This window comes from Syngnathus acus, chromosome 19 (genome assembly GCF_901709675.1).
Source record: "Syngnathus acus chromosome 19, fSynAcu1.2, whole genome shotgun sequence".
Taxonomy (NCBI): domain Eukaryota; kingdom Metazoa; phylum Chordata; class Actinopteri; order Syngnathiformes; family Syngnathidae; genus Syngnathus; species Syngnathus acus.
Window position 1 is genome coordinate 6,439,052 of NC_051103.1, and position 25,968 is coordinate 6,465,019.

General features: G+C 47.4%; 1 protein-coding gene across 1 annotated transcript; it reads right to left on the reverse strand.

The window, feature by feature from the left end:
- Positions 1–1,653: 1,653 nt before the first annotated feature.
- atrnl1b (attractin-like 1b) lies at positions 1,654–24,078 on the reverse strand. Its single transcript, XM_037278647.1, has 29 exons — positions 23,209–24,078; positions 22,869–22,952; positions 22,462–22,575; positions 22,232–22,360; positions 21,945–22,153; positions 21,702–21,876; positions 21,559–21,646; positions 21,236–21,497; positions 20,976–21,159; positions 20,746–20,900; positions 20,551–20,635; positions 20,273–20,487; positions 20,004–20,122; positions 19,705–19,837; positions 19,453–19,640; positions 18,727–18,940; positions 18,411–18,602; positions 16,960–17,184; positions 16,723–16,860; positions 16,521–16,614; positions 12,561–12,613; positions 11,273–11,367; positions 10,994–11,072; positions 9,709–9,866; positions 8,593–8,654; positions 7,294–7,372; positions 5,150–5,260; positions 3,023–3,137; positions 1,654–2,957 (listed from the first exon to the last, which is right to left on the reverse strand). The coding sequence occupies exons 1-29, from the start codon at positions 23,424–23,426 to the stop codon at positions 2,833–2,835; spliced, it is 4,098 nt and encodes a 1,365-aa protein (XP_037134542.1). The 5' UTR covers positions 23,427–24,078; the 3' UTR covers positions 1,654–2,832.
- Positions 24,079–25,968: the final 1,890 nt, after the last annotated feature.

Below are 25,968 nucleotides of genomic sequence, written 5' to 3' on the forward strand. Positions count from 1 at the left end.
CTACTTCCATCCAACTGTTCCTTTTTTTTGTTGCATCAAGCCGGTCAGGGAGTTTCCACTATTGTCAGTCACCTCACATCAGAGCCACGCAGGCGAACAAGGACGCCAGCCTTGATAGAGGACAGACTGTAGAGGAGACAAGGAGGAGGATGTGAGAAGGTACATGGAGGGAGGGAGGGAGGGAGGGGGGATGCTGTCTGGTCAGGAATATGGTCCACCTGTTTGAACAAAGTGATGGACTACTGGACCAAGAGAGAGCACATAAGATTTATTAGACGTGCCAGCAGCTCCAAAAAGACACAAAATGTTCTCTACGTGTCACGCATGGTGACAAGATGGCCACTGTGGATGGACAGTGTGTGTGTGTGTTTTTTTTAATGATGCAGCAACCTGCCTCTTAAGCGTGAAATCGCACATTTGGATCTTTTCAGTGGCATTCGGGAGCGCAGATAAATCAGCCACAAATTGAGTCCATCTAATAAAAAATAAATACAACTTTATAAACCCCTCGATAAGTAGATAAGATGATGACCTTTAAGAGCTGTAACTTTTCTTCTGAAGCAAAAAAGTACAAGCTGTGAGCTGGATAGAAAAAGTCCACACACCCCTCTTCAAATGCAAAATATTTTTCTTTTTTTTTTCCAAAACGAAATATTTTTAATAGTCATCTCTGCTGTGCGAGATGGAGGACAAGAGTGTGACACCTCCCTGATACAAAAAGCCGTCAAATGGATCGTTTGCAGCACAAGCAAACCGTCGGCGATAAGCGGCAGATGCCAATCACGGCACAGATGGAAGCCCGAGGGCTGCTGCCACCCAAAAAAAAAAAAAATCTCTAAAACAGTGTAGATGTAATTATGATATGGAAAAGGTAGTGAGGCAAAGTGTCACATAAAAGCTGCTTCCATTTTTTTTGCTTGTCAGGCAGCAAGTGTCAACATTTCTGCAGCGGTGTTGCAGCAAAGCATGATGGGTGAATTTTTTTGGGCTACCCTAATGAGCACTGTGGTTCAATGTGGGGTTGCTACACTGTACTGTGAGGAGGATTTTTTTTTTTTCGCCCCATAGCTCTTCGATGTCCAGTAAATCCCAATACAGCAAGGTGGACAAGCCATTAAAAGCTCAAATGTGGCTCAGGTATAAAAGTCCAATCGTTTGCTTGGCTTGTCCCAAGATGGGATTTCTGTGAGTCAAATTGACAGATTGAATGTTCTCGCTCATCAGGAGTGACTCAGCCTCTATTTCTCCTTTTGGCCTCATCCAAAACTGGCCGATGATGTCATTTTCGGGAACAGTCTGGCAGACGACGCACTTTCATTTAGCAAGGACAACGTGAGGTCACTTTATACAAGGAGGATGAAATTTAGATCTTGAGATCCAAAATGTTGTTTCGCACACTTAACGAGTGAAGAGTATTTAAAAAAAAAAAGGAGACACGGAAGGCCGACCTTCATGTGGACTGTAATTCTCAATGATTTAAACAGCCGCCTGTGTTACCTTCAAGGTGGTCGCGTCTTTTCGCTACTTTTAGTGGAATTACACTAAAGTAACTCACCCGGGGGCTGCTATTGTCACACGATGACAATGCAAAAAAAAAAAAAAAATGAAAACACTTCCATCCCGTGACAGAAAACGCAATGAAAACACTTGACATTTATCTGGTCTTTTTTAATATTCAATCATGTCAATCATTCTTAAAATACATTGATAATTACTGACAGGCAGTCTCTAGCGTCGCTTGCTTTTTTTTTTTTCTTCTCCTCCCTCAACTCTCTCCTTTTTGTTTCCAGCAAGACCCTGATTCCTGTGTAATGACACCGTCAGATGATCACACTACAAAGACACACAATTAGGAACAGGTTAGCTGACTTAATCTGATTTTAAGAGATGTAACAGAATGACCATTTTAGGCACCACAATGCCCGGAAGGGGGGGAGGGTGGTTTTAAAAAAAACAACAAACGGTGTTTTAAAAAAACAACCAACTATCAAAATTTTTTTTTCAATGTGCTATTACACAGGAATCGTGTTAAATATCAAAACATCAACAGAAAGGCTCTTTTTCTTTTTCACAATTGCGTGGTAAATATAGTAAGGGATAAATGAAAATATCTGGCCCAATCTGTCATAGAAAGCGGACAAACGACGGGAAATATCAAGAGAAGAGAGTGACAAAAGACTCAAACAGCTTTGAAAATCGGGCCGTCCGCGTTACAAAAAAGGGGGACGGACGGCGGGGTCAAGTCATACAAAAAAACAAAGTCAGCCAGAAGCAGAATGTCCGCGCTTCGAGTGCATGACGTCGCCTCGTGTCCCAAAAAGCGACCCGACGACATTTTCCAGTCTTAAATGCTAAACGAGACACGTCGGAGTGTGCGGGATTTCCTTCAGGCAGCAAACGAGAGGAGCTTATAGCACCGTGAAACACTTGTGGCCGTGCATAAACAAAAAATAAAGGAAGAAGAATCGGGCAGCATGTAACAGGCCCAGCTTTAAATCAACTGCATAGCGATAATGTTTTTTTTTTAGTTTTTTTTTTTTTTTTTACTCATGCCGAGCAAAAGGAACGTGGAGGTATTGAAACACAAACGAAGTCAAACTTGAAAAAAAAAATCCTCCGTTTGCAAGCTCTTCGGGTCCTGCGGGGGTGTCAAAGCCTTCGACGCAGGGAAAGGTCAAGTATGGTTGCGCTCGTCGGGGGGGGGGGGGGGTTTTCTTCATTTCCGTCCCCGCGGAAGTCGAGCGTCACGGCCAAATTGGCTATATTCCGCGTCGACGAGGGAACGACGTCCGCCGGGAATCGGCGATGGTACGGGACCGCCGAAGACGGCGCTCAGACGCAGGTGCCCTGGTGTGTCGGCGCCAGGGCCTTGCGGTTCTTCAGGCCCAGCGACTTCTCCTTGAAATCCGACGGCTTCTGCTGGGAAACGTCGATCAGTGCGCTGGCGACGATCAGGCCTGAAAGAAAAAAAAAAATCCTTAAAAAGCCGTTTCACTCTTTGACCTGGTCCAGGTTGAGCTACCTGACTGGCCCGGCGGAGGCAAGCGGGTTGGTCCCGACGGCAGCCGCATCAGGACGGTCAACACGGCAGCTTTGCTTCCGGAGCACGGCTCCATGGCGACGGGTTTTGGCGCACCCTGTCCAGGAGAAAAATCAAAACCGCGTCAACAAAGCGAAACCTTTCGACCCAAGCAGACTTTAAGACTTTAATTGGTCACACAGCGGCGACGACAACAACAACAAAGATGGCGATGACACCCGGCTGACAGTCGGCGCGTTGTGAAAAGCAACACTTAGAGCCACAAAAAGTGAGGCGTGAAAAACATGTCATCCTTACAATGAACGTCAAGAGGTTTTCAGCGGTATGTTTGGGAGAAATTGGGGAGTAATAACACATCTGACCACAATTGACTTCTTTGTGTCTGCCAGCCTGCGAATTGTGATGTGAGGCGGACGCTCCAAAACACGGGAATGCGTGCTCAGGGACTAATTCCTTTCGAGTGGATTTATTCCTTTGGGTATACTCGGGCAAACTCTTCATTTCAATACTTTTTTGCAAGACTTTATTGTAACTGTCCACTTTGGGTTTTATCCTCACAATATCCAGAAAGTCCTTAAAATGATCAATTCTGGTCTTTATTTTTCTTAAAGGTTATCGGAGGACTAAAATGGCCTGGAGAGCAAAACGGTTGTGAGCAATATTCATGAAGCACACGCTGATGAATAAAGTCAAAACGCATGTCAACAATTTTTGTCACGGAAGATGAATATTGATGCGCGATTCACACGAGGCAATTAGGTCACGTGACCAGAGGAAAACATTAGCGTGCATCTGCTCGGGCGCAATCGGCTTGTCAGACGGCTTCACGGGCACTCAGGTGATCCCCGCTAATGAGTAGCTCGAAAAAGAAAAACAGGGGAAATGGTCTCGTGCTAATCTAAGGATAAATCAGAATGGGCCGCATTCCGTTGCTTACACGCTTCGCCGGCTGAGACGTCATTACAGACAACAAACATATTTTGCTTCTATCTGGAGACCAAAACAAAAGCCTTAAATAGGAGTCGAGTCGTCAAATGCAAATAGGCGCTCGGTAAAACGTGTTGTCGGTGTCCTCTTTGACATCGACGAGTATTTCCAACAGTTAAGTGACGCCAGATGCTGAGCAATTAGGCTCGGGGAGAAAAAAAACAAAACAAAACAAAAAAAAAAGCTTTATGTTGATAAGGGTTCACCTTCAGCTGCTGCCAAACGATGCCATCAAAGAAGCGAATTGGCCGTTTCACTTGACTCAGCATTCTTTAAAATGAGTCCAAATCATAACACGTATGATTGGAAAGCAATAACGTGCGGGAGTTGACATTTCAAATTGGTTCTCAAGTGCTGGCAACATCTTTCAAAAGACAGTCCGCCATTTTCTTTTTGGTTCACGCTGCATCTTGTGAGGGTCAACAAACAGGAGGAGGCTGGATTTGGGTTTTTTTTATCTTTTCCACAACAGCTTGGGAGAGCGTTTAGCGCAAATTGTCTCCGGTGGCCGCAAATCTTTTTTTCCTTAATGCGCTCTGACAAACAAACACTTTTGCCAGGCACCCAAAAAAGGGACGGACACAAAGTCGCGGAACTAATTGGGCCATAATTAATTTTACACTCACAAATAGCTCGCAATGTTTTTGTTTTTTTTTCTCTCTCTGCGCTGTCCTTCACCACGACGGCCGGCGTAATGGGCGGCGAGAGGCGCTCAGCAATACACTAATGGCTAATGTAGTGGCTCCTCGCCGGTTGCCACAGCGATTTTATTTCTCTCGGCGGCAGGTGACAGAGGCGGGCGGGCGGCCTTGGCTGAGGAAACACTCTTGCTCCTCCGATGTCAATTTGAGCAAGGAGCTCCCTTTTATTGCTTCCAGCTACGCTTTTATCCCCAATGACATTGAGCCCGCCCGCCCGACCGCCCGCCCGCCCGCTGCTGTTCTTCTTTCAACATTTCTTTTTCTGTTTCGTGATGTCTTTGAATGATTGGAAGGAAGGTCACATGATTCGTTTTGGCTTGACACTTTCAAAGACAAACTCTGCAAAGATAACCATGTATTGTACAGACACTTTATTTTAAACTATTATTTTTAAAAAACAATTATTTGATTCATCACTTACGTCAGCCATGGGCGGCAGCATCTCCGTTTGCTCGCCTCCTCTGGCGTCCAGCACGACGGCAGCCGAAGCAAAAGGACGACTGGCCATTTGTTGACGCTCCCTCATGAGTTGCTAGAAGGGAGAAAAAAAATGCAAATAAAGAATAGCAAAAAAAAAAATGCCCACAAAAAATGATCTGTGTTTATCGAAAAGTAAAGAAAATGGGGTCAAAGGTCATCTGCCAGGTGGGATTGATTTTCCTCCCGTGTGTTGAAACTTTAAGCCGCCGCATTGTTGCATCTTCTAGCCACATCGCATCTAGAAATAAAAGCCGGCGGGCTCAGCCGAAGGTCAACAACGAGGAAATTTGCCCTTCTCCCAGAGATAAAGCCAGCGGGCGGGCCTTTTGGACCAATGTTTTTTTTTTTGTGTCCTCCTTGTTGTTGTAATTTCCAACACCGAAGCTTCAAATCCAAAATCATCCATCCTAAATGTCAGATAGCCACAATGTTATTTATCACGTCGCGAGGTTCATTTAAAGCCACAAAGCGGCCGAGAGGGGAAGCAAAGACGTCGGGCGATGCCGTAAAAACGCGCTGGGGCAATACAATCGGACGAGATTCCAGAAATGAATAACTTAAGTCGACGACAAAAGGCCAGAACCGAATGGCTAAAAGCAATTAACGAGTGATTTTGTGGAGAACACAAGCTGGAGCCTTTCATTGGTGCGATAAGCGAGCGCACGGGCCGCATTAATATGCAATTTGATTCATTTGGCCAGCGAGCGCGGGAATTATCTGGCCTGCCCAAGAACGGCCGTGCCCTCCTTTCAGGAAAACACGCCGACCCTCCTCGGAGACCTTAGCGGGTCACTTTGGGCTTTTTATTCTTGCGTCACAGTGTGCTCCCGCAGGCCCCCATCCGTTTGGGCAAAAATTGGGCAAGCACGAGTAGGTTAAAAAAAAAAAATAATAATTCAAGTGGTGCTCACATTCCACAGCGATAAGACGTATCTTGAGAATTCTTTGCTTTCAGGTAGGGAACCAAAAGAGTGAAATTCTTATCGGGTGTCTTTAGAGGAAATGAGTCCAACTCAAATCCTTGAGCCCGCAAGTCATTTTTCTAAGTTGAGGAATTAGCAAAGCTTCTTGTGTAAGCAAAGGGTAATCGTATTAAAACGATGCATGAGGTGTTGATTGAGCTCTTGGAGGGGAGCCGTCTTTTCAGTGGAGAAGAGAATCAACGTGGTCAAAAAGTCACACGGGCGCAAAGTATAAAAGCTCATTATCCCATCCAGCGGGCTCCATTCAAACTAAGTGCGTGCAAAGTACACATTTGCATAATTGACACTCGCACGTACTTGTGGAAGCACTTTTGCATTTTCAAACTGCAGCCTTGCAAAATACTGGTGCAAAGACGACCGGCTTGAAGTACAAAAATGCAAATGTAAAAATATTTATTTGAATGCAGCAAAGTGTGCAGATTTGACATCAAAGTCGGTTTTGTTTTTTAATGTAGGCAATTTAAAAAAATTAAAACTAATGAAATACTAAAGATTTTTTTTTAACAAATTAAAACTAATAAAAAAATCAAATGAAATACTAACAAAGAAATAAAAACTAATTCTGAGGAAAATTCAGGGTCATTATTTGACCTCACATTTTAGTGGGCCGTAAACACAAAGTTCGACACTGGCTCCAAACATCTTTGACCGTATGCCGCCGTCTCGTGAAGCGAAATGTCAGCGCCCCCACCGACCGGGTCAGCGCCGACGTCCTGCTCTGCGGCATTTACAGCTGTTGTCGCTTCTTACCTTTGTCCGCGCTCGTGATCCAACACCCGTCACGTGACCTCCATGCAAATTACACAAACGAGGCGAATAGAAAAATCTCATCGCATCCATAATGGCTGAACTTTGATTCTGCTGAACTGTTTATTTTGATACGGGAGCTGAAGGGCAGTGACCAACACCGACCGAGGTCCCCAAAAAAAAAAAAATGACAGCGGCCCATCTGCACGCAATCATTATTTCCCCCCACTTTAATTCTTTAGACTGGCACGATTCTCAGTCAGGATTTAAATTCATGGATCAATTAGTGGCGCTTGCCGATGATCAATGTCAGTCCTTGTCAAATTAGTCCTGGTTGAATTTGGAGGGCACTTACTTCTCGGCGCCGCGACGCCCAGCAGGTCTGCTTGATTTTCCACACCACGGCTGCCACCAGCAGAAGCGACAGGAAACAACTACAAGGAGACAAAAATGTTACCATTGAAAATGTTTTCTTCGCTGTATATTGATCGAAGCATAATTGCTGAATCAGCCAGTTCATCTGGGATGTTCCGCCCCATGGTATTGGTCGTTAAGAAGCTAATTGGTGAGTCTCTAAATCACGTGTCGACACTAATGTCCAAGTTACATGGCAATGTGAGTCTACGGGGACAAAGATAATCTACTTCCTGTAATTCGAGCAACAAGCCCCCGTCTTCGGGGGCCGTCATCTGCTTTCAGCTCGGACGCATTACCGATTCGGACCCGATGAACTCGCGGTTGATATTGTAAGCCGAGCGGGCTATCGGGGAGATATACGGCCGGGATGGGCGTGACCGTGAGAACCGGCGACGGGCGATGAAACGTGATCGCCCTGGCAAGGACGACAAGCGAGCGGGGTGAAGAGAAAAGGTGAAATCCGCTGGAAGCGACGGGAAACATCAAACTGCGCGTCGTCACGTTTTGCAGCGCGGGAATGCTTTCGCTCTCTTGAATAAAATAATACGGTATCAACATTGCCTTGCGTCACTTTGAAGATAAGCAGCGATGATATTCAAATGTGGCGAGGGATCGAGTACAAACGCAAAATGCAAACAAAACAATCTTTCTCTTCAGTAAGATAAGTGGCAGCAATACGAAACCAAAAAGCGCAAAAATATTCGTATCATATTTTTGCTATAAGTAGACCAAAAGTATTTTGCAACCATTAATACGAATTGCAAACAAACTCTTTCTTCCATATGGGAGTGAATATATCTCTTTGACAAGTTTCCTTTGCCAGAATGCCCGAGTCGGGTTGTAATTGGAGCCGGCGGACGCGTCCGATATCTGGCTAGCAGCTTAGCGGGTGACGGACAGGCGCCTCGGGCGACCTGACAGCCACGTACATAATATGCGAGTCCGTCACACAACAAGCTCACCTTACACATTCATGCTTAACCTTAATAAAGCCGCGGAAAAGCTTTTTTTTTTTTTCAGCTAGAAATGAGTCGTGATTTATGAGCGTTTTAAAGACCTCATGAAACGATCAATTCGTTTAAATTTACTGCCCGGGTGAGACAAGACGTCCGTGAGGTGCATTCGGCTGACTGTTAAACAGGTGGAGGAAAAAGAAAAAAAAAAAAAAAAATCAATGAGATTAACTAAGCAAATAAAGACGAGCAGATAAACAGCTAATCGAAAATATGAGACTCACCTGAAAAAGGTCACAAAGAACTGCACCAGGTCCATGATGCTGTTGTGTTGGGAAAAGGAAATCTGGTGGGGCAAAAAAACATAAAAAGGTCAGAAGTGAATCTGTTCCAATACTTTTGCTCATTGATGGAGCAGAAGATTTGCTGTTGGAGTTCATAATTGTAATATTTCATTTCTGGGCAGGGAGGGGGGTGACAATGGCGGCTGTGTGACAAGTCATATCATGGTGACACATGATTATCTAGCGCAGACGCTTGGGAGGCATCGTGCCCTGAAAACGACAACAGCGGCCTGATGCCTTGGGGGCAAGATTGCGCAACAGGAGAATCATTTGCCGCGGCACGAGGAAAATACAAATATTTAGATGACGATTGTCGGAAGGAGTCAATTTGAAGACCTTAAAAAATGGAAAAAATAAATGAATGCAAAAAAAAAAAGGAATGGAGCGGGATGAGAAGCGCTGCGATACCGCTAAGACTTTCTAATAACGAGTCCAGATGGTCTGGATGGGGGTCAAAGTCATACGTTTGGGGTTAATTCGCTTTCAAGACGGATCAATGCAATTGTTTGAGGAAAACATTTTTGGAATCGAGCGCTCTGGCAACAATTCCACTGGCTCTGCAAAATACCTTGTTGCGCTTTTTTCCAAATCAATTAGCAGATTTGGCCCTTTGGAAGGCTTTGAATTGGATTTTATTTTGTGCAAGGAAAGGAGAGACCTTCTCCCATTCTCCCAGCGGCTTTAACAACTCAGACCGCTCCATAAATAAGCTGTTGTTTGCCAGGGAATTTAATAGAAAACTATTATTGGAACACCTCGATGGATGAGGTGACCCCGTTAAGGTCCAACAATCTACCCGGCAACAGAGAGGGCGGCGACAATCAATACAACAGGAGACTAAATAATTTGCAAAAAGAAACTTTGCCATATTTAATTACGCATGTCGGAAAACTATTTTGATCTGCCAAAAAAATAAATAAAAAATGAGCGGTGGTGTTCGACCTCACTTCATTACAACGGGATTTGTTCCAAAGGCTAGCGCAGCATAAACGTTTTATCTGCACAAATTGGATTGCTCCAAGGTCGCCAAGCAAAAAAAACAAAAAAAGCCCTTACCTGAATCTTGACGGGCCACGAAAAGTTACTGACGTAGACATAAAAGGTGATGTTGGGGTTGGTCCTGAAGGTAAACTTCTCACAGGAGAAGCTGTCGCCGTATTCCTTGATGTTGTTCTTGGACACGATGGGCACCTCCTCGCCCGAGATGGTGCCGGCTGTAGGCCCCGAGAGTGCACAATTAGACATTTCAGACATCTTTTGTCTTCCCAAGAGTAGCAAAGGAAGCAAATGTGAGCAATTTAATAATCCATCAGAATCTGAAACGGATTAAACGAATCCATTTGACATCTATTGGATTGTCATTTGGTAGCCACGCCGGTGTCGACGGCCTCGAGTCGTCGCGTTGACATTCCAACCCGCCGGCGGGAAATAAAAGGCAAAATCACAGCTTGAGTGCGGCGACGTGCGTTGTGTTTATCTTAATTGAAATCGCCCTCCTGCGCCGCCCAAAGGCGCTCCAGGCTCTTGTCAATTGTGGAGAGGATCGGCCGTGACTTCGCAGACAAAATATATTTGGTGAAGGAGTGAATGTGAGGGGGGGGGGCACCTAACTTCAAATATTAATAACAGCACGCTGAAAAAGGTGAAGGTGGCTGCAGAGGAGCATGGTTTTTTTTTTTTTTTTTTTTAGCGGTGGTCAGGTGGCGAGAGAGAAAGTGGCGTCGGGCGGGCTCGGGTGGAGGAGGAAGGAGATAAACACACCAGAGCTGGACGTCTGCAGTGTCCTTGCTTGTCTTTACGCCAGCGTCCCGCAATATCCGCTAGACGTCTCACAATAAAACGCAGCGCATTTTTCTCAGCTTTAATTTAAGCTATCGGGTACTCGCAGAAGCTGCTGATGCCAGACGCGCCGATACTTTAGGCAACAACCAGAACAAATCTGCTCATTCCTCCTCGGCGGTAGTTGGCGCTATGCTGCTACATTTGCGTTTTTTTTCAAACGCTACTTTTAAAATGTGGCCCAGCACATTGTCAAATAAAGCTGCCTCGCCTTCTCTGGCTAGCTCCTGACCGCAAATGTTTTACATTGACATGCAAACCACGGTTAATTTAGTTTTATATTTGAATGGCAGTTAATATTAAAAAATGAGATGCATCGGTGCCACTGACATTTACTGCCCCTTCCTTTATGGCTGTTAAAATTAAGAGAGTGTTTTATTATTTTCAAGGTATTAGAACCCAAGCGGCTAACGTCTGTGTTGAATTCAAACGTTGCTTGATGGGCAAAGTTTTGAGCGCTTCAATTCGTTTCTCCCAGTACGACGCTATTTGAAGTAAATACCTGTCGATCCCACGGACCAGGTGACATTGAGGTTGAAGTTGTTGGAGGCATTAATGAACATTTCCAAGTTCTTGTTGGCCTTTGGATGAGAAACAAAATGGATAAGAAATCAGGCAAAAAAGGGAACATGAATCAGAAGGTCGCGTTGTGTCCTCGATAAGCCGAGAATACATTTGGGGCTGCGAGTCACCGATTCGTCACGGATGGCGTTAAAATTATCAAATGACATCGGGGGCGGCCGAATAGGACTGAGTCACTTGTCGACTCGCTTTGCGTTACCTGCTCGGGCGAGGCCATGAAGTTGATGGCCGTGTAGTGGTTATCGTCTTCTTGGATGAGACTGAAGGTGAAGTGGTAGTCGATGAGTAGATTGTCTGTTGGAGAAATGACCGAGACGCGTTATTAAAAACTTCGTGGCGCCACCTCTATGAAGAGAAAACTGAAAATATCCCAAAAATGGTTCCGAGCAGGAGTCTGACTGATGAACACGCGTGAAATTAAAACTTGATTGTAATTATTAGATGCAATCAGGGTGGTCCAATATTCTCATCAAGTGCCCAAAAAATAATAATAAATTACACAGCAGGCTCCAAAACTCAAACAATGATTAATAAATACTGACAGAATTTTGTCATTGTTTGCTACATGAATACATTGAAGATCTTTTCATATTTTTTTTTTTTTCACCACTGCTATTTTTCACAATCATGTCCAATTATACATCCATTCAGTCTTGACCACATGATTTGATTTACGTTGTGCACAAAACGAGACAAACACAATGCCATCTTGCGCTCGGGTGTCCCTCAGCGTGTTCCGTCGGTAACAGAGAGGGTCGGGAGCAAGTGTCGGTGATGCGGGGAGGTTTAAAACAGGCCCGGGGCTTGAACTTCTCGTCTTCTCATTGAGCTCGGCGTCACGCGATGGCATTTCAAAAGGGGACAAAAGCTTGGCCGAAGCTCTGTTGTCTGAAGAGTGTGACGCGAGAGGGGGGGGGGGGGGGTATATTTATATAAGATGCACCGTGAAGGGCAGCGGCTCGAGCACATCAACGTACAAAGTGACACCATTTGGGTCACCTTTTGTTTTCCCCCCCCGAGTCCATTGTTGTATGGTGTTCCACAGGGCTCTGTTTTAGGCTTCTTTATTTGTACTCTGAAGGGTTTTTGCTCACCCTGCAAGGCCACCGAGTTCGTTTTAGGCAAACCACTAAAAGTCTTACATATGCGCTTTCAATGTGATGAGTCATCCTCTAAGGGCATAACAAGAACGTGGCCCGTGATGTAAGCGAGTGTGACACGTCGGCTCGAAAACGAGCGAAGAAGTAGGTGGGCGACTGAGTGACCCCCCCCCCCCCCCCCTCCCCTTGATTAGCTCAGATCGCTCACTCCTCGTGATGCGCTTGACATTTTCACGGCAAGTCATTCTGTCAGCGAGCAAGCGCGGCGGGTGGCAAAGCGCTAAGACGGCCCATCTGCCGCCGGCCGGGCGGGCTTCAAGTAAAGACGGCGGAAAGATCCAAGACGACGCGGCTGGGAATAATCAAGTGCGGTGGAAATGTACTCACAGTAACAGGTTCCCCTGAGTGGATTGCCAAGGTAACGGTTTTCTGAGTCACACCTGCACAGAAGAAAGGAGAATGGAGAGCCCAGATGATTGCTGAGCACTTAGCCTCTACTGCACGCACCACTTTGGAATTTTATCAAAATTAACACGGTGACAAGAAATCCTACTGAACGGAAAAAATAATCCGCCATGTGCCAATCGGGTGTTTTTTTTTTTTTCAACGGAATTGCACAGTATGTAAATGATTATATTTTGGGGATGCAAGTTGCAACGGCGACACGAACGTGTTTTGCATCATGCGACAACGCGGATGTTGCCGTTTGATAAGCGCGAGCAGGCGGCAAACATCTTTGCGGGGCTCCGAGCAAAACTGACTTTCATCTGCCGTTTTGGACTCGGCTCAAAAAAAAAAAAAAAAAAAGTTGAGTCATACAAACTTAAGCGGTTGGGAATTCTAAACTGAAAAGAGAGTGACAGAAATTCCAAAGTCGAGGGCGTCGGCCAATCATTCTCCGGCAATAAATTGCTGAAACAAAAATATCTCTGGATGCACTTCTGCAGTGCATTCTGGAAACACAATAAGCGTGCAATTAACATATGGGCCCGCGTGAAATGACTCTAAAGCCGGGGCCAATTAATCTACCAACGCCACTAATGAGGGTCCTAACTCGAGGGGCTAAAATTAAAACGGGCTGTGAGGAGGAAAATAAGAGTTGCCGGACTGGCTGGCGTTTTGCCTCCGAGCCATGTTGTCATTTGACAGCGTTGTGGTTTTCGAGTCCCACCGGCGGCGGCGGCGGCGGCATCTCGCGACAAAACAGACGCACACACCATCTGAACGGCAAAGATGGAAAGCGGCATGACTAAACAGCGTCCGGCCTTTAGTCTGTCTGCGAGGACGCGAGCGATGACAGCAGTACTTGTGAGCTTTGATTGCTATCAGGGAGAGAATGTCAGACGTTTGCATCACGCTATGAATCACCGGACGTCCGTTTTTGGCTGTTCGGGAAAGGAAGTGAAGAACCACTGCAAGCAAACTCTATTTTGGACGTTTTCAACTGAGTCATCCGTCAGAATGAATCGTATGTTAACTCCAGTGAATCATACCGTATTCCCGTTCAAGAGAATCGAATCATAATTCGATTCAACCGAATCTTTTCTTTCGTGAATCGTACTGTATTTCCATTCGAGAAAGTCGGATCAGATTTGAGCGAATCCTAATTCGATTCAACCGAATCGTGTCTTTTGTTTTGCAAGTTTGAACGAATCGGTTGGCTTGTTTTCAGAGCGACTCCCCGAAACCAAGGGCGAGCGCGAGAGAAAACAAAATAGACGGACGATACAGAGCCTCAATTATGAGCGGGAACATATGGCACCCCCCCCACCACCTACGCATGGCTCCTTCCATCTATACAAGCTTTTCATTTAATGCCCCACAGTACATTCAGAAGTCATGGCCGTGACATAACGACATTTTGACCTGCTAGATGGCTTATTATTATGATTATTATTATTATTACATAGCATCCACGTGCGCCGCAATGTGCTAAGAGAGCGTTGGAGCTTGCGAATCTCCATTACGGCCGCGCATCGGGGTGTCACGGAGCTTGTATTTTATGCGCGCTTAGGACGATAAGGCGCAATCAAAGGGTCATAGAGGAGATTGCGTGCGGGAGGGCGGGCGGCCCGCTGAGCCGCAAAGGCGACGCTCCGTTACTACCACAAAGGTGGCACTTATGAAGCATTAAGGGCAACGCCGCTCGTATTTCCATCGAGCGTACGAACCACTTGGCTACTCGACATTCACGAAATTCTAACTGGTTCGGTGTTGGTTATTTCGGGCGCAGAGTTTGACATTGTAAACACAAGCGGCTTTCAATTTGTTATGCTGCCCCCCCCCCCCCCACTTGCTTGTGGGTAGCTTTTAGCGGCCAAATGACAAATAGAAACGGATGCACGGCGTGGAACTAAATGCATGCTTTCAGAGTATTAAGTGACATGATCGACATCATATCCAAGCGGCCGAGCTACTAAAAGGTCAAGCAAGCGTCTGGCTGGCTGTTTAACAGGCAAGGGAAAAAAAGACGCCGCCACGCGCTTTTGTGCGACGGACAAATACGTGTGGGGGGGCGAACGTATTGCGCAACTCTTATCTTAATTTCATCTCCGCCTGCACGAACGCGCACGCGCTCCGTCGTTACCTTGTATCTTAATTTAATCACGGCAAGTCCGAGCTGAAGGCACATGAAAACACCACTTTTTCTTTTTTTTTTTTGTACTCATGACGGCATCTATTGTTTACAAAAACAATTCCATCTTGCGCTAATGTACCCTCACTTCGTTAGGGCGTCCATTACGCCGAGGCCCCTAATGGCGTTCGGCGCATGCATGCGTGAACACGCGTGCAAAAAGATACAGGTTCATTTTGCAGTCTTTGTTTAAGGGGCACTTCTGAGAAGAAGCTGACAAGGGCGGCTGGTGCACAGGGGAGGGGGTGGGGGGGGGGGGGAGCGCACTGATTACAGGTAATGAGATACCGGCAATGACATCACCAAACAGCCCACCAAGCCAACTGTTAATCAATATAGCAATTTGATTAGAGTGGAAACGGGTAATTACTTGAGCGTGCTAATGCTTGAAGGTGAAAATGCATTTGGATTTTCAAGATTAGATACCTTCGCAACACTTTGCCACCAAATAACGCTGCATGATAATCAGCGCCTTAATCCGATTGGGCAGAAATGGGACTGCGAATTGGGAAGGGAAGGCTGGGGGGCATCCGCGTGTTCTCTGTTCCTGGCTTAATTTTAATTTGATAATCAGTAATGGGCAGGAGGAAAGGTCCCAAATCTGGTAGGTGGGCAGATCCCGCCCGCCGCTAAATGGCTCGCCATTGGCCTGCTGGTGTCTGGTCTGCTTGGTCATTTGTAGCAATTGTTAGCCACCTGCTACAAGGGACATTTTTCAGTTCATTTGTGGCTTGCTTGTATTTTGTTCCAATAGAAAAACACACCGTGGAGCGAATCGTTTGAATCCGCAAAATGAATCAAATGACTCTCCGACACTTTGCAAAACGCCCGAGTCTGCATTTTTTGCAGATTTTCTCCAAACAAGCCGAATTTGATCACATTGTATGAATTTGCATGAGCCGTTAAAAAGCCCTCGGCATCCATTTTGCTTACAAGTTGGAAAGCGGACGGCTAAGTGGGCGATGGTCCTCCCACACCTTGGGGGGAGAATTGACCCTGTCAGCAGTAATCATGCTGGAGGTGCACTTTCTGATCAACACCACACTCCAGTTTTCGCTTTTCCAGCACTAAGAAAAAAAAAAAGAATCCAACTTGGAAGGGCAGCTGATCTCTTAAGGTCAGACCATCACCGCTTATGACTGAGCCATAAAAAAAAAAAAAAAAGTCTTGAGTCACAATTAGATGCAAATGAAGCCGAGAGGTTCCGCTTCCAATACGAGTGCTGCTCTTGTCGCTTTCAACTTTGGTGATGCAATTAGGAGGAAAAGGTGAGTGAAAGTCAGCGGGCCTTAATGTGATCCAAATCCCATTAATTCCCCCCTAATGTGTGGATGCTTATCTGGAGTGTCCTCCTTCTGACTTCTCCTTGACGCCAATAATGAGTCGCCGGAACGCGAGCAGCCGACAGTTACGTTTGAACGTTAGGGTTAAAAAAAAAAAAAAAACGCTGACCTCCATTTAGTGATTTGTTTTGATGTGGCTCTATTCATCACGCCGTCTGATTTCATTAAAAGAAAAACCTGCAGGGCAGATTTGGAAATTGCAAACTTTCAAACAGAAATATAGCGTCATTAATCATGAGGGATGAAGAAAATTCGGAATGTTCTCAACTCCTGTTTCCGCTTTCGTGATGTTACCGGTAGCTGAATGATTTTTGGGAACAGCAATCATGATTGTGTTGATAAGCAAGTGTGTGTGTGTGTGTTACTCACAGCTGGCACTGGTCCCCTTTGATGCCCTTGGTGGTGCAGAAGCACTTGCCAGTTAGCACCTGGCACATATTCGCATGGCCGTTGCACTTGCAGGCTGGATGGCGACGGATGGAGAGAATATGGAAAAGAGGAGATGAGAGCCACTCATCAGCAACAATAATCAACTCAATCATAAACTACCCCATGATGATATAAGACTCACCTTGGCATTTGCCGCCGTTGGTAGGGTCGCCGTGGTAACCGACCATGCAGGTCTGACAGTGAACGCCGGTGGTCAGGTTGCGGCACTGCTCGCACACGCTGCCGTTGGTGCACGTGCTGTGGCCGTTGCACTGACACGCTGCGTGTTAAAAGATGGACTCCGTTCAATATTTCGGACATGACAAGTGTAGGCGGCGGAGAGTCGATCCGCCAGCCCGACGGGAAGCGGGTTCCTCACCGGGGCAGTGAATGAAGGACCACTCGTAGCCTTTGTCTTTGGGGCAGACGGCGGGCTCCAGGCTCATGTCGTGGGACTGGCCCTGCTTGGCCGGCTTCTTCATGGGACCCCGGTACGAGCCCTCGGTGCAGAGCCCCTTGCCCGTGCTGCTGGGGTCGGCGCACCAGCCGCACTCGGGCTGCTCCAGGCACTGGCCGCACGTCCGCAGACCCGAGCAGTTCTGGGCTGAGGAACAAAAAGATGTTTGAACCCGCCGGCTGCATTTCAAAAGGATTCCTGCTAAATGTTTAGCAGGTCACCTTGACGCCAACATCTGCATTGAGAAGTGGGGCTGCAGTGTGAGAGGATTTCATTCTGTGGGATTTCTCAGCCTCGGACAGATTAAGGTGCTTTCAAGTGCTGGACGGCGAGGCATTAACGCGTTATCTGTTAAGCTGTCAGAACAACAGATGTGAGAGCAGATACAAGGAGAAGTCTTTTGGTTTTTAACGATGGGGGGGGGGGAAAGGCGTTGAAGTAGCACCTTCAGCCTGAGCTGGAAAAGGCTTCGATCCACCGGACGTTTAATTGCTGGACGAGTCGAGCGGTTGCCACTTTGGCCGCCAGACGAAAAAGCACAAATGTCGCCGCCGTCTTCGAGAGGTAGACATTGACTGAGTGCTTTTTTTTTTTTGTTCCGTTCTTTTAATGTCTCTTTATGTCAAACAAATCTCCAGCTAGTCTGCTAATGGATGTGTCGCCATGACAACACACGGCCATTTAATTGTGTTGTGACGAGCGAGCGGAGGGCTTTAAGTGGCAGACGGCGCAGGGACGAGGCCGTCTAAGCGCGACGGATGAAGAGGTTTTTATTATTTTATTTTTAAATCCAAAACACACGCACGCGCTTACACAAAAAGCATGCCGGAATCAATAAGAAACACAACCGCGCGCAACCTCAGCATAGATTTTGACAGGTAAATCAATTCTGGCAAGCAAGTGAATCCCGTGCTCGGAGCCGCTGCATAAATTGGACGGCAAGTTTGACAAGGTTGCAAAAATGAAATCTTTTAGGGCTGAGACGTACAATCGTCTCATCTTTTGCTTTGACTTTTCACAATCCCGCGAGAGGATCCGCTGTATTGTAACATTCTCGACTGCATGTCAATTTAGCTTCCATTACCTTCTCCTCACGGCCTTTAATAAACTTCTCAAAGGCCGCAAACGGCAGAGTCAATTTGCGGCTCAGCGGCCGCGAGGGAAATCAAACGGCGAGAGGGATGCTACACGCGACTAATTGGGCATAACAACACCTCTCAAATCCAATCACAAAACGCTGGAGTTAGTTCCCTTTTTCTTGTCCGCTGTCTTGAGCACTGACCGGGCAAGCAACAAAATCCAGAATATATTTACAGGGGCTGGGAATTGAGCCCTGCGGAACTCCTATTTTGTTTTCGGGGTGGAGCGCTTACCCAGGCACTCTCCCGTCTGCCACTCCAGACATTGGCCGTAAGGGAAGGAGATGACATAGGCGGAGGAGTCCACGCAGCGCTGGGCGCTGCTGCACCACATGCACTCCGTGGCCTGGCTGGTGCAGTTGGAGCAGGTGGTGTGCAGCGAGCACGGCTTCTTGCAGGGCAGGCGGGAGCTCTGATTGGGGTTTCCTGCAAGAAAGAAAATTGGGCCAAATGCATTTATTTCACAGTTGACTCATCGATCAAGATTGATTTGAGGAACAATTAGCGATTCGTCGACAAATTCTGGGGTTTTTGAGTCGATGACACTCACCCGTGGCTTTTTCGCAAATGAGGCCGTGCGCCGTGGCGGTGCACGGGTTGGCCCTGAGGCCCGACACTTGCGGTTCTTCCAGGTAGGCGCAGAAACCGGAGTCGCTGGGCTCGCCAGGCAGCCAGCGCAGGCTGGTGTTGGTGAAAGGCGACATGTCCTCCCAGCCCCAGTACGACACGTTGATCTTCCTCAGGCCCACCCAAGGCAACAAGCGCTGAGGGACACAACGGATATTTAACACCTCAACGCCTCCACCCGCCCGACGATATTTAGAAGGCGGATAACCGCCGTGACTGTGCTGCTCTGTTGCATCGTTTAAAAATACATTCATTCAGAGGACTGAGAATGTCATTAAAAAAAAAAAAAAAAAAAAGGCAGGAGAAATAATTTCACAGATGATTTCTCCACTTGCCTTCCGGGCTTGAATCTCAAATGTAAAAGGGGAGGGGCGGGTGGGGTGTCAGGCTTGCGGACTGACAACAAACAACATCCCGAGGACTTGCGACAAGCAGAACCGAGTTTAAATCAGCACAGGGGTGTGATAGGGGGAGCATTAATCAGGAGAATTTGTACAATTTTTCCCTAAGGACAAAAACAGATTTATGAGTATTTATCTGGGAGACTGTCGCTGTTTAATTGATAATCCAGACTGGGCATGCTGCAAGTGTGGAATACAAAAAGCATCCTGGGAAATGTTGAGGCTTTTTCCAACCGCTCGGTACCTACCTTGTCCAGCCGCTGCAGCTTCTTCAGCTCGTCCAGAACAAAGTCCACCTGCTTGGCGGTGGTGAGCGAGGCGATGTTGCCCTGGAGATTCTTGCAGTAGTGCTTGGCGTTGTCGTAGCTCTCGCGGCTGGAGTTGATCCGCAGGCAGGCCTCGCCCACTTGACTCCAGCCGTCGCTGCATTGTTGTGCTGACAAAAAAAAAAAAGTCAACTTTCCACCACAACTCCTCGTGCTTTGAACTCGGTGTCTTACCGGGCAGGGCGTGGCACCCGGACTGGCTCTGGTCCCACTGACAGTTGAGGTTGAGCGAGCAGCTCTTGCAGTTGGCCAGCTTGCTGCACACCCGCTCGTTGCGCACGGGGCAGGCGGTGAAGTTCCGCATGTTCTGAGATGAGGCGAGGAACACAGAAGACGTCAGGGGCGTTAAACCAAAGTTTAAAAAGCTGAGGGGCACTTTTATTTATTGATAACTCCTTGTTAGGTACTACTGAGTAAAGAGGAGCCTCGACAAAAGAAAATGGCGCTCTGGCGCCCCCTGTGGGTAGACTCACAAGAGTACAGTTGGTGTGCGCTGAGATGCACTTCTTGTCGTCGCACCACTGGCATCCGTTGGTGTTTGCCGTGCAGCTGGTGCAATCCGAGAAGCGGTAGCAGAGCTCGTCCACGGTAGCTGAAGAAATGAGATTTCATTTTTTGTTATTAATTTCAATTAAATATGCCGTTTAAATTACTAGTAGAAGTTGACTCATTGTGATATTTATATTTACTCTAATTAAAAATATGACCTGCATGATTGACAAAGTCTGGACTTCATCCCCACCTGGTTTTGCAGGACAAAAAGGGGCGGGGCTGATGCTGCCCGTGCTCATGCCGGCTTCCCAGGGCAGGCAGCGGCCTTTGCTCCAGATGCAGCGCACGCCCGGGCCGGCCTGAGCGCAGCCCTCCTCTGTGGGGAAAGCTCGGCAACTGGGCGGCCGATACACCAGCACGTCGTTGAGCAGGACGCCGGAGAAGCCGCCGAAGATGAACATGGACCTGGTGAGGGAAAGGCGGGTCAGGTCGGCGCGTCCTTCCGCTGTCGGAGGTTCCGCGACTCACCCGTTGCCGACCACGGCGGAGTGTCCGAAGCGGTTGACGTCCCTGTGCAGGTCGGGCTTGGGCAGGGTCCTCCACTCGTCGCACGCTGAGAAAAAACAACATGGAAGGGAGGATATTAGGCTGCCGTGATAATAATATATTTCAGATTGAAAAAAAAAAAAAAAAAAAGAATTTCATCATATAGCGATCCCATACCGATGTCATACGCCAGGAAGTCGGCCGAGAAGCACTTGGCGCCGTTGCTTAGCGACGTATCGTTATGCGTGTTGCCGCCGAAGACCAGCAGGGTGCCGCTGAGGAGCACGGCCGAGTGGAGGTAGCGAGGGGAGCTGCTTTCTCGCAGGATGAACCTGCGGCGGCGGCAATGTTCAAGATCGACACATAGGATTTGACCAAATTGATGAGCCTGACAAAAAAAAGCGTACCAGGTGCGAGTGTTGACGTCGTAGCGGTAGAGGTCATCCACCAGGCCAAACTTGCTGGTCGGCAGCAGCTTGTAGCCTCCGTGGACAAAAACGCTGCCGCTGGCTTGATAATAGGTGCTGGTGTGGCCGTAACCGCCTTGCGGAATGGCACCTTTCGTCTCCGGCACCGTCCAAGTGTTGGTTCCTGGAAGATGCAAATTGAACGTTTTTAGATTTCTACTGACAGCAGCTGTTTTGAAAATGTCAGCAGGAGGACTCACTCAGATTATACTCCTGGACGTTGCTGATGTAGCTGTATAGGGGCGAGTAGCCGAAGATGACTAGCATGACCGCCTCGCCGCTGTCCAGGACGACGCAGTGCGCCGTGTGACCTTCCACCGCGTACATGTGCACCTGAGCGGGCGAGCCCGCCACGGGATACTTGCGCTGCCACGCTCGGGCGGGGATGTTGAACACCCACAGCTCGTCCGTTACGTTGGCCCAGCCGGACTCCAGTTTCCCGCCGAACATGAAGATGTCCTCCTGAGCACGGGAAAAGACGCGTGAGGCGACGCGAGACTCCAGTTGGATCGTTAGTGGTTACCTGGTAGAAGGAGAGCGAGTGGCTGTATCTGGGCACGGGGCCGTTGTTGACCGGCACCGTATTCCAAACGCCGCTCTCCAGGTTGTAGCTGAGGAAATCATAAGTTTAGCAGAAGATTAACCAAGTGTTCAGGCACGCCTTACTTGAGGATCATCTGGAAGGAGGTGACGTTAAAGGTGTAGCCGCCCACCACCCACATGACCTTGTCCTGCACCACGGCCCTGTGGGAAGCTCGGCCCAGAGAGGTGCCGAAGGGCTTGACGCTGGGCAACACCCAGAACGACTCGGTGGACGGCACGCTGAGCGAGCAGTCCGGACCTGGGAGGGTTCCGAAAGTCACCGTGTTACGTTCCGCTTCCGTCACTCGCGTCTCGCGCTGTTCTCACCTTGCCAGCTGTCGTTGCAAACGCACAGCTTCTCGCCGGTGAGGTCGCAGTAGCCGCGGTCGGGGCTGCCGCAGTTGTTGCGGCAGTACGGGATGTCGCAGGCTTCCCCCTTCCAGTACTTGTCGCACTCGCAGTACACGCGGCTGGCCGCCGAATTGCCCGGCGTGCATTTCCCGTGGCCCGAGCAGTTGCTGGGACACGAGTTGATCCTGGATGGAAGCGTTACGGCGTCAAGCGAATTGTGCATTGGCAATAAAGTGTTCGTTCGAGTCGAGCGGTGCGCTCACGAGTAAAAGATTTCAAATCCGGTCAAGTTGTAGGCAGCGTCGCTGAAGAAGTGCAGCAGTGCATAGCCCGACGTCGTCTCCACTTCGGGAACCGTTTCGTTCCCCCGCACCTCGGGTACGATGAGGCCGCTGTGAACCAAAACACAAAGTCAGCTATCGTTTTGTAGTATCGGTGTCATGATGTTGGAGCATTTTTATGAGTATACAGGTATAGCCAGACAGCAAAATACCTGAAAACGGCAACCAGGGGAGCGTATACGGAGTCTCCATCATAAATGTACATGTGGTCCCAGCTGCATTCCGTAGCAAAGTGATTGAAGCGTAAGCGAAGCACGCCGTTCGGGCTGTTAGCAAAACAAAGCAAATTTAGCATTTTGACATTGATGTCTACTTACCGAAAGCGAGTTGGAATTGCCCGAATCTTTCACCCAATGTCACAGCGAAAAGGTAAATGCACTGCAGCAATTACACGACAGTACAAATGCAATTCTTGGCGGTTGCCGTGGCAACTCAAGAGGAGGTGCAGGTTCAGCAACGTCTGCATCTCTCTCTGAATCACGGCCAATTACGACCGAGCGGTTTCAAATAGATACATTCCGTCCGGGTGGATTTGTAAACATGAATCGGAGTTACTCACTAGGCCTCGATCAGCCAGGTGCACTTTGTTTTGTACTTGTAGTTGATCGGGCCGTCCGTCAGGAAGCCCGAGGGCTCGCTCAACCTGAAAAGGAAAAACACAGAAGGGGAGAAGATTAGATTCAACTCAACAAATAGTGCCTGTATTATTTTGAAGAAGAAGAAAAAAAAAAAAAAGTAGGTTGTTACAGGACGGGCATCCTGCGTGACGAAAATAAATCATCCCAGTGGCACTGATGGGACACGCCGAAAAGTCCCAACAACAACTTCATTTTAAGTATTGATGCATGCAATATTCAATGCTGTGAGAAATAATACGTCAGTTATTTTGACAGACTTACTTAAACCTGCCCTGGCAATGCTGGCATTGGTCTCCCACCCAGCCTGGCTCGCACATGCACGACCCGTTGAGACATTTCCCGGACATGCACGGCTTGTCACAGGCTTTAGGTGGCGAGGAGTGGGCGAACACGAGCAAGTGGACCACAACCCAAACCCCCAGCAAGTATCTTCCATAGGGTAGTTGAGCCGGACATCCATTTTTCCATCCGAGATCCATTTTGGGGGGAAATTGCAACAGTGCTTCAAGTGGGACTAAAAAAGTTCTGCATATTGAAACTGCATGCAAGGCATTTGGAGCAATCGTTAGTTTGCACAATCGGGTTGAAAGACTCTTTTACCCGAGAGCTAATGCATCATCTGTTAGCCCGTTTAGCTGATCCGCAGCGTCCCAGCATTGATTCATGACCGCTCTCCTATTTTTTCCCCCCTCGCTCTCTCTCTCTCTCTCTCTTTCAAATACGCAGCATTTTTTAACAGCGTCAACAATCCTCAAGACAACCAGCAGGGAGTCGCAACACGCCGCGATCCCTTCCACAAGCGCCGCAACGGTGAGAACAAAGGCTCGAAGCCCCCGGAACCAGTGCGAGGGCTGAGGCCGCCAACATGGATGTGGAGGTCCGGGGAGGAGGCGGAGGATGAGGCTGTACTGTCACCGACTGGAACCGTGGAAGCGGGGAGCACTTGGAGCGCTTGTTTGAGCCTGCTTGCGCCGCCCTTCGCCCCGATCGGCGACTTGGCCTCCGCGGTGTGTTATTTTACTCCAAAATTAGAAAGTTTCCAGGGAAAAAACAGCGTTGTAGCTGTCTAAATATGACAATAATTGGCAGCGAACGCGACTCCCGACAGTTCCTCAGGTTGGAGAAAACCAAACAATATCTGCGCATGTGCAATAGAGGACTCCCATTTAAAGGGACAGACCCTTTTTCTGGGGGGGCGTGTCTTTTATGTAAACAAAACACTATTTTACAACAAAACTACCTTTTATTTCGATGTCGTGTGTTTTTATCTTTATGTACTACCTTGATACAAGAAATAAACTACAATAAGGAAAGAATCATTTCTTACAACATTTAGACGTACCATGTTTTGCGCATGCGCACTAGCTCCAAAATAGATTCTTTTATTCTCACCATAAGATGGCAGTGCCAAACAATATTTTAAAGAAGCTGCAAAGCTTTATTAAATATTCTATGGACTTAACTATTTTTTGATCTGTGTGGAAAGTGCCAATGTAAAGATGCTATGGAGTATTTTCATGATTTAATGTTTATTTGTCCTGCACAGTAATAGTGTAAGTTCTTTTTTATCCCACTTAGCTTAAAGTCAGCGTTGCAAATGTTGAAATTGTCATTTAAATACATAAAAATGTCATGAAATATACAAGCCACTTAAGTACCCCTCCCTATTTTCCAGCAGGGTTAACCAAACGCCGCACCGCACGCTCGTCCCATCTCCACAAGGTGTTTGTGTGTGCGCTTTGCTCTCCCTGTTCCCCAAACAACGTGGAGGCAGCCAAAAGAAACGCTCGGCTCACTTGTCGTTGGAAATTCCCAGACGTAACAGTCAGCCCAGGCACCAGATTAGATGAAAATGTCCAAATGAAAGGCTGAGGAGGCAGCGAGGTTAGGAGGGTCTTTTCTTTTCCACCAACTTGGCCGAGGTCCAAGAATTGACGAGGGTTCAATTTGGAGTTGATTCGGTGACCTTTGACCTGTGATTCACTGGAGAGGAATGCTCTTTATGTGACTGTCGCGAGCAGGAAGAAAAAGGCTGAACCTTCTTAAAACATGCACTTTTTTTTTTCGCTCCTTCGTGGACAAACTCCAGCCAGCGAATGTAAATCACTGTCTGTATTTAAAAAAAAAAAAACAACAATCTCTAAAGACTCAACGCCACCCAAGCAGCTTGAGCTCTTCCAAAAGGTCTGTTGCACTCCAGGAATTCCCCTAGCTGGATTATTAACAAGACACTTTGTCTGCCGTGGACGCGACGCGAGAGGGGGCGTGAAGGGCTTAGACCACCCTCTGCTTGGAGCTCACGCTGAGATGACGAATCGTTTGCTAGTTTTGACAAATAACGTCACTGACATATATTCTTTATTCCTCGTCTTATTTTGCCACCATGAATGTTTACTTTCCATTATGTTAAATCGGTGGCTTTAAAGTCATCGGAATAATGCGATTTTTATTATAAGCACTTCTTAGGTTCATAGTGTAATAATATTAGACGAACACAACTTTCATATTCAACCGTGCTGCCAGGACTTCTTTTTTTTTTTTTTTAACATGTGCAAAGTTGTGAACCTTACAGGGAGCCCGTGGGAGAGCAGCGAGCGGGAGGAAGAATGAGAGGAATGCGGCTGTAGCATAACAAAGCTCAGAAGATGATTCAAAAACGGACCGAAGACAAAACGGACCCGGCTTTGCTGTAGGTCGCTTCAATCAAACCCGATTTGCCGATTCAAATCGTTTTTTTTGTTACACCTCACCCACTAAAACAAACTCACAATTAGTGGGAACATTTTGAAATACTTCATCCTGGTCTATTTTGTAATTATTATGACATCACAACAGGGGTGTGTAGACTTTTTGAAATCCACTGAACAAATACGGAGACGTGCTTTTGAAAATCGTGCAAGTACCAAGTCAAGCTCATCTCTATTTTCTCATGAGGCATACTTGGACTTTAACTAGAAAGGGGAGTTTCCGAGTGGTTTTGGTGTGTGTGTGTGGATGCTGCAGGCAGGGAGAAGGAGGAGG